Source organism: Sminthopsis crassicaudata, chromosome 2 (assembly GCF_048593235.1).
Source record: "Sminthopsis crassicaudata isolate SCR6 chromosome 2, ASM4859323v1, whole genome shotgun sequence".
Lineage (NCBI taxonomy): Eukaryota > Metazoa > Chordata > Mammalia > Dasyuromorphia > Dasyuridae > Sminthopsis > Sminthopsis crassicaudata.
Window position 1 is genome coordinate 9,319,967 of NC_133618.1, and position 12,590 is coordinate 9,332,556.

The 12,590-nt window shown below is 45.7% G+C and overlaps 1 protein-coding gene across 1 annotated transcript in view; it reads right to left on the reverse strand.

Annotated features, from left to right (window-relative positions):
* Positions 1 to 2,074: 2,074 nt before the first annotated feature.
* Positions 2,075 to 12,590, reverse strand: part of TRIB2 (tribbles pseudokinase 2) — a 38,395-nt gene continuing 27,879 nt past the window's right edge. Inside the window, exon 3 of the mRNA XM_074285420.1 lies at positions 2,075 to 4,673. Within this exon, the coding sequence (XP_074141521.1) occupies positions 4,205 to 4,673 (469 nt within the window). The 3' untranslated portion in view covers positions 2,075 to 4,204. The remainder of the gene's footprint in view (positions 4,674 to 12,590) is intronic.

Sequence of the window (12,590 nt, forward strand, 5' to 3'; positions counted from 1 at the left end):
CAGAGACCAAACGGCACCCAACGTGCCTGTATTAGGAAAACACACACATACACATACACACACACACAAACACACACATACACACATACACACACATACACACACACATAAACACACACATACACACATACACACACATACACACATATAAACACACACATACACATACATACACACATAAACACACACATACACACATACACACACACATAAACACACACATATACACACACACACACACACACACACACACACACACCCCTCACAATAAGACTTGGTCCTACTGTTCCCCTCACAAGGAGAACCATTCCAGTGAGTACATGGACTTCCTCATCTTCTGAATGCATCCCCCAATCCCCCTTGCCTTTTTTTTCCTCCACATTTGCATTCAAGTACTACCGCTTAATCTGTTGAAGTCCTCCCCATCCTTTAAAGCTCCCCTTAAACATCGCCTCTTCCGGCAGCCTCCTTCAGAGAGACCCATGATTCCAAGGACCCATTGCAATGTCACTAGCAGCTCCCCGTAGCAGGATTTCTATTGGAGGGTTTTCTGCATGGCTTGACTGATGCTGGTACCAATTCTAAGATGTTAACGGAGGGACTCTTTTCACTTGAAGGAAGAGCCAGTTTAATGTAGGGGATCTAAAGTTAGATGATGGGAGTCTCCAAGTCCCCATTCTGCTCATCCTCCTCGGGTGGGCTGTTTAGCTACTCGGGGTTCCAGTCCACTTCTCTAAATCATGAGCTGCGATGAAATGGGCTAGAACGTGTTGTGACCCCATAAGGGATTATGTAGCTGAAGGTGGAGGTCATGAAATTCTGCTTTATTATTTGCAAATGTTTGATATAAATGCCTATTTTCTATGTCGACGTTCCTGAGGTCATGTAAAATTTCTCAGGGTCAAAGGTGGAAAAAGTTCAAGAAGCCCTGGGCTACAGGGTCCATGTCTACCAGCTCTTAGCTGTATCATTTCAGAATCTCCAGTCACCTCGGGGAGCCTTGATTTCCTAATTTTTAGGGCACAGAAATAATCCCTGCATCTCTATCTCAAAGACAGAAAGCACTGTGAATATCCAAAGCTAGAGTGATATGGACTGCTATTATCAGGCAAGAATAGCTTGATATGTTCCTCCATAGATACCCCTCAATACTACACTACAAGGAAGTGGGGGTGTTCTGGCCAAGGAAGAGAAGGCTGGAGGGAATAAAAGAGCCCTCTTCTTGTATTTGAAGGGTTGAACCTCAGGGGAAGAGCCTTGGAGCTAAAAGCAAGTTGTCAATATTCTGCTATTTCCACTGGACCAAGTTCATCTGTTCTGTTTGGCCTCCGGGGGCATGGTTTGGAGGAATGGGAAGAAGCTGCAAAGTGGCTGATGTAGACGTGCCATCGGGCTTCGAAGTGGCAAGGGCTGCTTTGGGAGGTGGGGAGATCTCCCCTCACTGGAGGCTTTTAAGCCAAGACAGTTTGGTCATTTATTGAGGGAGGGAAGAGAGGTCTTGTTCATTCAAATCAGGATTGACTACATGCTTTCTGAAGTTCCCTTGAGCTCTGAAATTCTGTGAATCTGGCTTTTATTTATTTATTTATTTATTCATGCATTCATCCATTTATTTATTTATTTATTTATTCATTCATTTATTTATTTATTTCATTTATTTATTCATGCATTCATCCACTTATTTATTTATTTGCTTTATTTCATTTATTCATTCATTCATTCATTTATTTATTTATTTATTTATTTATTCATTTATTCATTTATTTATTTTTTAGGCAATTGGAGTTCAATTGACTTGCTCAGGTTCACACAGCCAAGAAGTGTTAAGTGTCTGGGACCAGATTTGAACTCAGGTTCTCCTGATTTCAGGGCTGGTGCTCTAACCACTGTACTACCCAGCTGCCCTGAATCTGGCATTTTAAACTAGTGTTTCTTAAATGGATCGTGTTGGGAGACATTGGAGAGGGAGAAAAACCAGCCTTTCCCCCCTCCCGAAGCTCTCGAGTAGCTGGCCAGGCGTGCGAGCCCATGAGACGGACACAGAGAGAATGGAGTCGGTCAGCCCAGTCCATGCTTTTAGTTAAATATGCACAATTTTATTTATTGAAGAGATTAGGACAAAAACATGAAATCGAAATCCGTGACAAAGCACCAGAGGGTGGAGAGCCCCGCCATGCACATCATCGATCTTTCTTCCTACAGGGGACTTTAAAAAAATGAGGCAGGGTGGGGATGGGGGAGGGAGAAACCAGACAGACAAACAAACGGGGGAGAAAAAAAAGGTCCTTCTTGACACAGCACCATCTTCAGAATGTAAAAAATAAAATAAAATAAAATAAAATAAAACAATCCTCCTTAAAGAGTCTCAGTGACCAAAATGAATCCGAGGGCAGGTGGGCGGCAGCTCTGTCTCCTGGGAACCGTTGTCTTGTGAGTGTGACCGTGTTATATCCTGCCGGGCAGGTCGGCGGCATCCAAGCATCTGCACGTACATGCCACAAACTCTGACAAAACACAAATTCAAGTAACATTTACATCCTAGAGAGTCCACGTGTTACCTACCCAGAAAATGTGACCATTTCACAAAGCACACACACAGGCAGTCAAGTCCCAACAATGAGGTACGGACTGGAAATACAAAGACGGAGGCCGAGGGAGTTCCTTATCATACAGCGAGAGAAAGGCGGGGGGCTGGCAGGCTAAATCAAAGGGAGCTCGCTACCTAGGAAAGCCAAAGAAACCGGCGTTTCGGGGACGAAGAGCTGAACGCAGGAAGGAAAAAAGAAAAAAAGGGATAATCGGGAGCTACAGCATGTAACATGTCATCCCGGTGAACCCGTAATTGACATACTGGCATTAATCTATCCCAACTGTGACTTTTTCCTTAATAAATAGAGTGATTCCAGACAATAGGATACAAAAGGAAGGTGCATCTTTCCTCTCTGTTGAGCGTGAGGATGACGGCTGCCGTTCCGAAGCAGAAACCGCACCCGTTCCAGTGGGGGAGCCGACGAGCTCAGCCAGGGCCGGGCTCCTCTCCCCGAGATGCCAGGGATGAGCCCCGGCTTTTATCCTGGGGCCAACCAGTCGCGATGCCGTTGTGTCAAAACCCGACGCTGAGAATCACAGAAGAGTCCAATGGGAGACCCGGGAGGGAACCTGGAACTCAGGATGGTAAGAGTCGGAAGGGACTTTAGCAACCACCCTCTTATTACGGAGAAGGAGACCGCGGCCTGGAGAAGAGGCAGAGCTAGGCCAGTCCCACAGGGACTTCACAACTTCCTGTTCTCTCTGGCCTTTTTGCTAATAATAAGCCCAGAAAAACAGGGAAGTTCACGTTCCCAACCTCTTTCCTCAATACCCTCTCCAGTCTCCTTTCTCAACATCCCTCTCTTTTTCTATTAAAAAACAATAATTAGCTCTTGTAGCGGTAATGCTCCTGGAACTGCAGAGTCCAAAGAGCTTCTTGCGATTTCCCGTTCATTCAACACAGAACAGAGGGGTTTGCTAAAGGAGAGAGGCACCCGAGTGTCCGCTCCTGACGTGAAGGTGAACCAGTTGCCTCACGAGAAATCAATCCCCCGTGAGCTGAGCTCCTCCTGTGTTCAATTTTAGCACCCGCTTTTCACACGCCAGACCGTTTTTGCACCAGTTTCTGGAGCGAGTCCCGTTTTAGTTATCGCCAGGTTGGTTGGTATTCTTGAAAAGTAAAAATCGTCAGCCAATTGTCCCCTCCCTGAATAGATGACGAGGAATTAAATACTAACAGTGCGATGCCAAGATGTGTGTCTGAGGCAAAAAAGGAGAAAAGCAAGTTCCCGTCCCACCGAGATCTGCAAAACAAAACACAAACGGGAGTGGTGGAGAGCTGCCCCGGAACTGAGAGTCGCCATGCGCCATCTCCTTGGAGCCAAGGTACGTCGAGGGGAGTCTCCCTCCTGCCTTTGCTCCCATCGATCTACCCCGCTAGCAGAGTTCTGCCCCGGCCCACCCCACCCCAGCCTCGGTTATCCCCCCGCGTTACACGTGGCGGAGCGGGGCAGCTCTCGGACGGCGGAGCTTCCTTCCTCGGACCCAGCAGCTCGTGAGCGTGTCCCTCTTTTACTACCAAGCTAGGCCGACGTGGGTGGGCGGTAGAACTCAGTCAAGAAGGGATCCTTCATGTGACTCGCGTACCTTCTAAACACTGAGTCTTTAAGTGTGCTCAATTAAAAAAAGGGTCCAAATCTTCCTCCATGTTCACATCCGGCACCAGCTGGTCAGATACTTCCTTAGCACCATATCCCGAATTTGAGACGTTAAAATCTGTGGAAAACCAAGGATGGTCCAGAATCTCCTGTGAGGTCAGCCGCTCGGAGGGCTCCCGCCGCAGGATGCTACGGATAAGGCATTTCGCCTTGGGGGACAGAGTCTCGGGAATGTTGAACTGGCCCCGCCGGATCTTGCTGAAGAGGGAGCTGGGCTCAATGTCATGGAAAGGGTAGCGTCCGACCAGCATGGTGTAGAGCATGACGCCCAGGCTCCAAACGTCCGCGGCCTTGCCAGAGTAGCTGCCGTTCGTGTTCAGGATCTCAGGGCTCACGTAGGCCGGGCACCCGTGCTTGTCGGACAGGGAATCGTCACCACCTCGCAAGATATACGCATCTTCCAGACTCTCAAGCTTTACTCTAGTCCTGCAGAGAGAGGGGAAGGAAAAGAGGCAGAGAGGTGAGCAACCTCTGGAAAAGAGCAACAGAATGAAGAGATTGGAGTGGGGGTTAATCATAGCCCGAAATGGGTCATCCCCCGTGAACCCGTAACTGATGGACTGGAATGAATACATTACAACCTTGACCTCTTTCTTTTTTTTTTTTTTTTTTAATTTTTATTTTATTTTATAATTATAACATTTTTTTGACAGTACATATGCACCTTGACCTCTTTCTTAATAGTGATTCCATTCTCTATCTATCCATCTCTATCTATCTATCTATCTATCTATCTATCTATCTATCTATCTATCTATCTACCTATCTATCTACTTACTTATCCATCCATCCATCCATCCATCCATCAATCCATCTATCCACCTACTTATCCATCTATTCATTCTATCTATCTATCTATCTATCTATCTATCCATCTCTGTCTATCTATCTATCTATCTATCTATCTATCTATCTATCTATCTATCTATCTACCTATCTACTTACTTATCCACCCATCCACCTATCTACCTATCCATCTATTCCTTCTATCTATCTATCTATCTATCTATCTATCTATCTATCTATCTATCTATCTATCTATCTATCTATCATCTATCTACCTATCTAATACAACACAATGCAAACCAAAGAGTCAGCCCATTATTCTTGAACATCCAAGCATAGAGGAACCTTAGAGCAGGGAATGTCAAAAAGAGAGAAGGGTAGAGCTGTAAAACTCAAGACTAAGCATGTCAAGAAGGAAAGAAATTTGGAACAGAAAACATCAGAGAAAAAAATGCCCCAAGAAAACTTTCAACAAGGACCATTAGAGTCAGAAGATGTCCTTAGAATAAAAAAAAAAAGGAGAATCTTAAAACATATGATATCAGAACCAGAATGAAGCTAGAACCAGGATATAGAATATTAGAGATGGGAGAAAATTTAGAAAGTAAGACAAGAGAAGAAGATCCCTTTGAACATAGATGAGCAGAACCAAAATGGGTCTTATCAATAAAGACTATCAAGCATTATGGTTGGAGGGGTCTAAGCCAGTGACTGTTGAGACACAGGAGATTATCCTATGGATCACCTCATCAACTTGATCGTTTTACAGATGATCAAACTGAGGTTTGAAGAGGAAAGGTGACAGGTGTTACAAAGACAATAAGTAGCAGGGTTTAAACTACAATGTGGAGTTGAACTATTCCTTGCAATTCTTTTACTGGGAAAAATGACTTGTCCATTCCCTTCCTGAATTAGCTTAATAGTTTTGAGGGTGTTTAATCAACAACCCTCTCCTCCATCCCCCAATACACAATTCTTCACCCTTTAGTACTGAGTACTCAATTTTTTTGTTGTTGTTTTAAACAAAGCTGACAATGAAATGTATAGGTTGCACCTCCTATAAATCTCATTTAGTAAATACTATCTTGTTTCCCAAGTGAAAGTAAAAAGTTATAAAATTCTCATATTCTGTATCCGTCTCTTTCTCCCTGAGTTGTGCTATGTGTCTAGTCAAAGGAGATTTAACAATATGAATTCCCAATATTCCATCTTACAGCTGAAGAAACTGAGGCACAGAAAGAACAGCAGTGACTTGTACAAGTTCACACAACTCAGGACAAGCTGGACTCTAAACCCTGACTCCTTGAGTCCTGATCTAGTACTTTTTCCATTCCAGACCTGCCTTCCCTAAATTCAAAATTCACCTACTTCCTGTTCCTCTTGATGGAATGACGCCATAGAACAGGAGCCCTTCACCTTTTTTGTATCATGGTATAGACCCTCCCTTACTGAAGCCTATGGATCTTTTTTTTTATAATAATGTATTTAAAGGCCTAAAAAAATAATACATAGCATTAAAAACTATCATGAAATAGTCTATCTTTCTGTCTATATCTGTCCATCTATTTATCCTTCCATCTATCTACCCATCTATTTATCTATTATCTATCCATTTATCTGTCATCCACCATCCATCAATTCAACCATTCAGATATCCATCCATCTATCATCTATCATCCATCCATTTTCTCCACCATCCATATTCCATCCATCTACTTATCCACCCATCCATCTACCTTTTATCTATTATCTATCCATCTATTCATCTATCCATCCATCCATTTATCCATTATTCATCCAACCAACCATCCATCCATCCATCCACTTAGCAAGTTCACAAAACCTCAAGACACGCTTCTATTGAAGAAATATATACATGAGTAATGTACAACCTTCTGCCTCCCCACAGGTACCCAGAAAATGGCTTAAATGCTAACAAGAGTCAGTAGTTCTACAGGATCCTCTGGCAAGGTAAACCTTGGCAACTGGATCAGACATCACTGATGCTTTCATAAAAATACGTAAAAATGTGAATACATGCATTAGCGGGTCCTTCAAGACCTCATGAGCTCTTTTGTATGCTTGCGAAAAAAGGTGGCTGGAAATTTTTAGAAGACAATGTATTTTAAGTTCCTTGAGGGCAAGAACTGTCATTTTTTTATCTTTGTATCACTAGAACCACATATAGTTGTGTGGAGCCATTCTGGCCCACTAATTCCCAGAAGCTTCAGGGACATGCTTTCAGGGAGAGGCTGAACTTAGCTAGCTCTGAGACAGCAGAATCCCCATCCATCACCAGGACACTGAAGGAAGCCTCGGTGATTTAACAGGATTCACCAGAATTCATACTCGCCAGTATAGTCAGTCAACAAACTTAGACACGGTGCTAAGAACTGAGGAAAAAAGACAGTCCCTACTCTTAAAGAGCTAACAATTTCAGAGATCATTGTAACTTGAGCAATTTCAGCTAAAGGCATTGCCAGTTCAGAGAGGCTCCAGATGAAGACTCCAGGGGACGTCCCAAAGGAGCCACATAGAGAAATCACAATACAAAGCTACAGGAATCACAGATGAACAAAAACATTGTTATTGACAGGAAGAAGACATGAGATCCTGGATCTACCTTCAAGGGATCTCGGAGACCAATCAGCCTAACCCGCTTCTTTTACAGATGAGGAAACTTTGGTTGACAACCCAAGTCTGACAAATCAGTCAGTCTGACAAATAAGTACATAATATAATACAGATTATATTTATGTATATAAAATTATATCTGCATACACACATCTGTATCCGCATTCATACATATACATGTGTATGCACACATCTTGCCTCCCTAATATATAGAGAGAGACTTAAATATAGATGCTGTGGGTATAATATATTTATAATATTATATATATTTGTATTTATACATACATATTTCATATATGAAATTGCATTGCGCATGTCTACACATCTTTATACATTCATAAACACACACATATATATATATATATACATATGTTACCTCCCTAAAGTAGGAACTAATTTTTATTTCCCTTTGAGGGAAATCCCTAGCATCTAGAAAATTTCTTCTATACAGCTGTTCTTAAGAGATGTGTGTTAAGAGATGGATCTTAAAATGAGCAGTGGATTACACGTAAACATAAAATGAGGATCTCCATTCCTTATTGGCGCAGTTGGGAGATTTGGCTCCCGGGGCTACCTCTGAACCAATGAGGCTCCAGAACTATGGACAAATCCTTTCCTTTCTCATGTCTCATTCTTTTCTCTTGAAAAAGAAGGAACTCAATCGGATGCTTCTGTAGGCTTTTTTTGGGAATTCACTGCAGATACATAATGTTTTACACATATGTGTGTAATGCATTTATTATATATAAAATTATATAATATATAAAAGTATCTAATATCCATCTGCCTGTCTAGCTATCTATCTACTACTGGGCACAGAGAAGCTATAGACTCTAAATATCCAGATCCCACCCCCAACCCCTGGCTAAATAGATCATAAAAATAGGACTAGGCCAGATGTGTTAAGCAGCATCAGACAGATTAAACCTAAATCCTTCCTCAAGTGTCCATGGCTGTTCTGCTCTCTGGTGCTAAGGCATCCTCACCCTTAAACCAACCACGGGAATGGAGAAATCATAAGGATACTAACCAAAGCAGCTGACAATTACGTAACACTTACTATGAGCCAAGCATTGTGTTAAGAGCTCTACAATTGTTACCTCAGTTGATTCTCCCAATAAGTCTGGAATAGGAGCTATTATTGATTTTCACAGATAAGGAAATTAAGGCAAATAGAGATTATGTGACTTGCCCAGGATCACACAACTAGGAAGTGTCTGAAGCTGGATTTGAACTCGGTCTTCCTGGTTTGGACCTCATGTGGCCTACTGTCTTTTTTTTTTTTTTGATGAAAAAACTGTGGCCAGTCAGGAGGGTCAGGGACCTGGCGATAATGGCAAAGCCAGGGTTGGAACCCAGGCAGGCAGAGCCACTGAGGCCATGCAGGATTTCTGGTTAGGAAAAAAACCATGTAAGAATCCCAACTCAAAAGCTTTCCAGGACTCTAGATGTAGAGTGGGGACAGATTTTCAAAGTCAGGTCATTGAACTTCCTTATTGTACAGATAAGGAAACTGAGGCTTGTTGGGGAGAGTGACACAAGGTGATACAAGCACTTAGGAAGAGCCAGGGTCTGAATTTCCCCTGCTCCACACTGCCTGTGGCAGGCTCAGTGAGAAAGGAAGCCTTTGTCAATGGGGATAGCATTTGGATTCTTAGTCAAGTCCTTGAGAAGACAAATGAAAATGTTACAAAAAGACCCAGAAAGAAAGATTGCATTTCAATGCAATTGGTCCAAGCAATGCTCATCTGTTGATTGAGTCCAAACTTGAGGTCTTGTCACGTGAGGACCCGGGGCTCCTTGGGCGATGTCGCCGTAGGGAGCATGTGGTGACCCCAAGGACTGCCAGCGCTGCCACGTGGGAGAGACACTGGCTGCATCATCCTTGGACACGGAAGGCAGAAGCGGAGGAATGGGAAGGGACCGATTTGTCAGGACAAACTTGGGGGAGAAGTGGCGCTGTCCCATGGACCAGTGGGGGGTTCCTCTGGGCCAGAGCTGCTCTGGAGATTTTTTCTTTCTCTTAAATCCGAAGATTCTGCCCATCTGCAGTGGGACGATCCAAGCCCTTCCCTGCTCTAAAAGGATAAATAACCTCCTCCCTTGCACCGATTAATACATGGAAATAGCCCATTTGTGATTATTGGAAACTCTCCCTGAAACTGGCCGCTCCCCATCCCTGCCCCTTCCTTCTAAGCCCTCCCAGCACACTGGCTGTCCCATGGGCCCATCCCTCCCTTGGCTTCCCCTTCAAGCCTCAGACATAAGGCAAGTATGAGAGAGACACAACGGGCTTCCAGAGCATGGACATGGCAAGCCTGCCACATGCCCGGCTCATGTGCGTGCCCTCACTGCTGGGCGAGAGGCCGATCTCCCCTCCTGCGCCTGCTACTGCTCCAAATGCGAAGAACAAGCCGGAATGAGGGAGAGGGAGAAGACAGGGGATGGAGGAGGAGGCAGGGCTCGCTTCTCACACTCAGAGGTCATTTGTTCTGCCCCTTCTCTGCTTAGCAAACATCCTGTTCTTGTTTACATCAATCCATCAGGAACAGGAGAAATGAGCAAGTTCAACCGCGTAGAAGAAATGGCCTCTACCTAGACAGCAAGAGACCCAAGGGGAGGTCTCGTTTGCCATTTAAGCCCAGCAAGGCCTTTGCCCTCTGGCCCCTCATCTCTATGACAGATGGAGGGGGAAGCAGGGGAAGGGCACTGGGTGGATGACAGTCCATGTTCCAAGGTCCCTTCTGGCCCTGACATTCTACATTCTCTGTTCTATGGTCCAGCCTCGCTCTAACATTTTAAATTCTAGGTCTTCAGTTCTGTGGTCTAAGCTAACAAGGAACTCGGCTATAACATTTTATTTTCTATATTCTAGGATTCTGTCTTCTAAGGTCTCCCCTAGCAGGACAGTCTACGTTCTAGACCTCTGCAGCTCTGACATTCTATGCCCTGTTTTAAAGTTCCATATTCTGAAGTCACTCCCTGGCAATGTTCTCTATTCTCCGGCCAAGTTTTCTATTCTGTGTTCTAAGGTAAAGGGAACATACTCTGGTTCCCAATGACAATCACTTTCAAGCCAAGCCTCTAGGGTAAGATTCTGCCCGTTGCCGGGGTGTCCATCTGACACTACCGGGTCACGCAAGTTCTGAGTCCGGTTGCCAGTCCCGGGGTCAAGCCCCCTTCCGACTTTGCCCAAGGGTCCCCGCTCCCGGCTTAGCACCAGGCCTCTGCTGCTCTTCCAGGTTATAACGTGGGGATGGGGAAATCCATCTGTCTGGTCACTGATTAAAAAGCACAAAAGCTTCCGTTTTTCTAACCTGAGGAAGGGGAGGGATGAGCTTGCCCCCCCATTCTTACACACTCACATGTACACACGTATGCACACCACGAGATACCACACACACACATTACACACATCCCACTCTTTCACACGTAGCACACACAGAAGTCCCACTCACACACATACATCACTCACAGCACACACGCCCCGCACCCCCAGCACACTCGGCTCTGGAAGGGGGAGGAGGGGGCCTCAGCTCTGCCCATGAATGCCTTCCCATGGTGCTGAATGGAAGCACAGAGGCGCAGTCACAGGGTGGCCCGGGCCCTCCGCCGGAAATGCGTGGCCATCTCCATGGAAACAGACAGGGAAGCCCAAGAAAAACAAAGCCGCTCTGAGGGCTGATCAATATGCCATTCAGCCAGGCAGAGCACCCAGGCTGAACGGGGCTCTCACGGGGACCCCGAAAGCCCCTTCACAGGCCCCTCTGCCATCCCTGGCACCCTGGTGGGCACGGGGCCAGTGGGACTCCCAAGGTTCTTCTCCACATCCTCCTAGAGATGCTCTGGGAGGGCTCGGGCAGGGCACCAAGCTCCACAGAAGCCAGGAGCAGAATCCTGCTGCCTGTCAGCCCTGGGGCTCCTCGCAGGCTTTAGGGCCACAGATCTCTTCCGGCTCCTCGGGCTCTGCTTAAGTCTGCTGGGGGGGGGGGGGGGGGGCGGGAAGTTTCTCCTTTAGATCAGGCAGGGCCCAGGAAGTTATAGAAGTCAAGCCGAGGGAGAAGCCAGGGTTAAGTGGATTGCTCAAGGGTACACAGAGCATGCTATCAACAGCACATAGTTATTAATAACTGCACAGCTGGGATTTAAATGTAAATCCTCTCCTCTCTGCCTGCCTTCCTCCTTCCTAGTTTCTCTCCTTCCTTTCTTCCCTCCTTTTCATCTCCTTCCTTCCCCTCTTTCTTTCCTTCTCTCTTATCCTCCTTCTTTTCTTCTTTCCCTCCCTCCCTCTCTTTTTCTTTCCTTCCTTCCCTCCCTCCTTCCTTCCCTCCCTCCCTCCTTCCTTCCTTCCTCCTTTCCTTCCTTCCTTCCTCCCTTCCTTTTTTCCTTCTTTCCTTCTTTCCTTCCTCCCTCCCTCCTTCCTTCCTTCCTTCCTCCTTTCCTTCCTTCCTTCCTCCCTTCCTTTTTTCCTTCTTTCCTTCCTTCCTCCCTCCTTTCCTTCCTGCCTACCTTCCTTCCTTCCTTCCTTCCTTCCTTCCTTCCTTCCTTCCTTCCTTCCTTCCTTCCTTCCTTCCTTCCTTCCTTCCCAAGAGAACACTAGCTTTGGAATCTGCAGACCTGGGCTCAAATCTGAGCCCTTACAATTGACAGTAAAGCCAGGAGCAGAGCCCCTAAGGCGCCAAGCTCCTGGGGCTGGGAGGAGGCTCCCATACGCCAGAGTGTGTGTGTGTGTGGGGGGGGAGACTCCACAGACCCTCAGCACTTTGGATGCTGAAGTTTTCATTATGCTTTCTTGTCCTGAGAGCTTGTGGGCTAGAACAGGCAGGGAAAGGAGGCAGGCCGAGGCTGGGCCCTGAAGGATGGTGACAACTGAAGGAAGCAAGGAGGTCCCTTCAAGCGTATAGGGAATGGCAGGGGCCACAG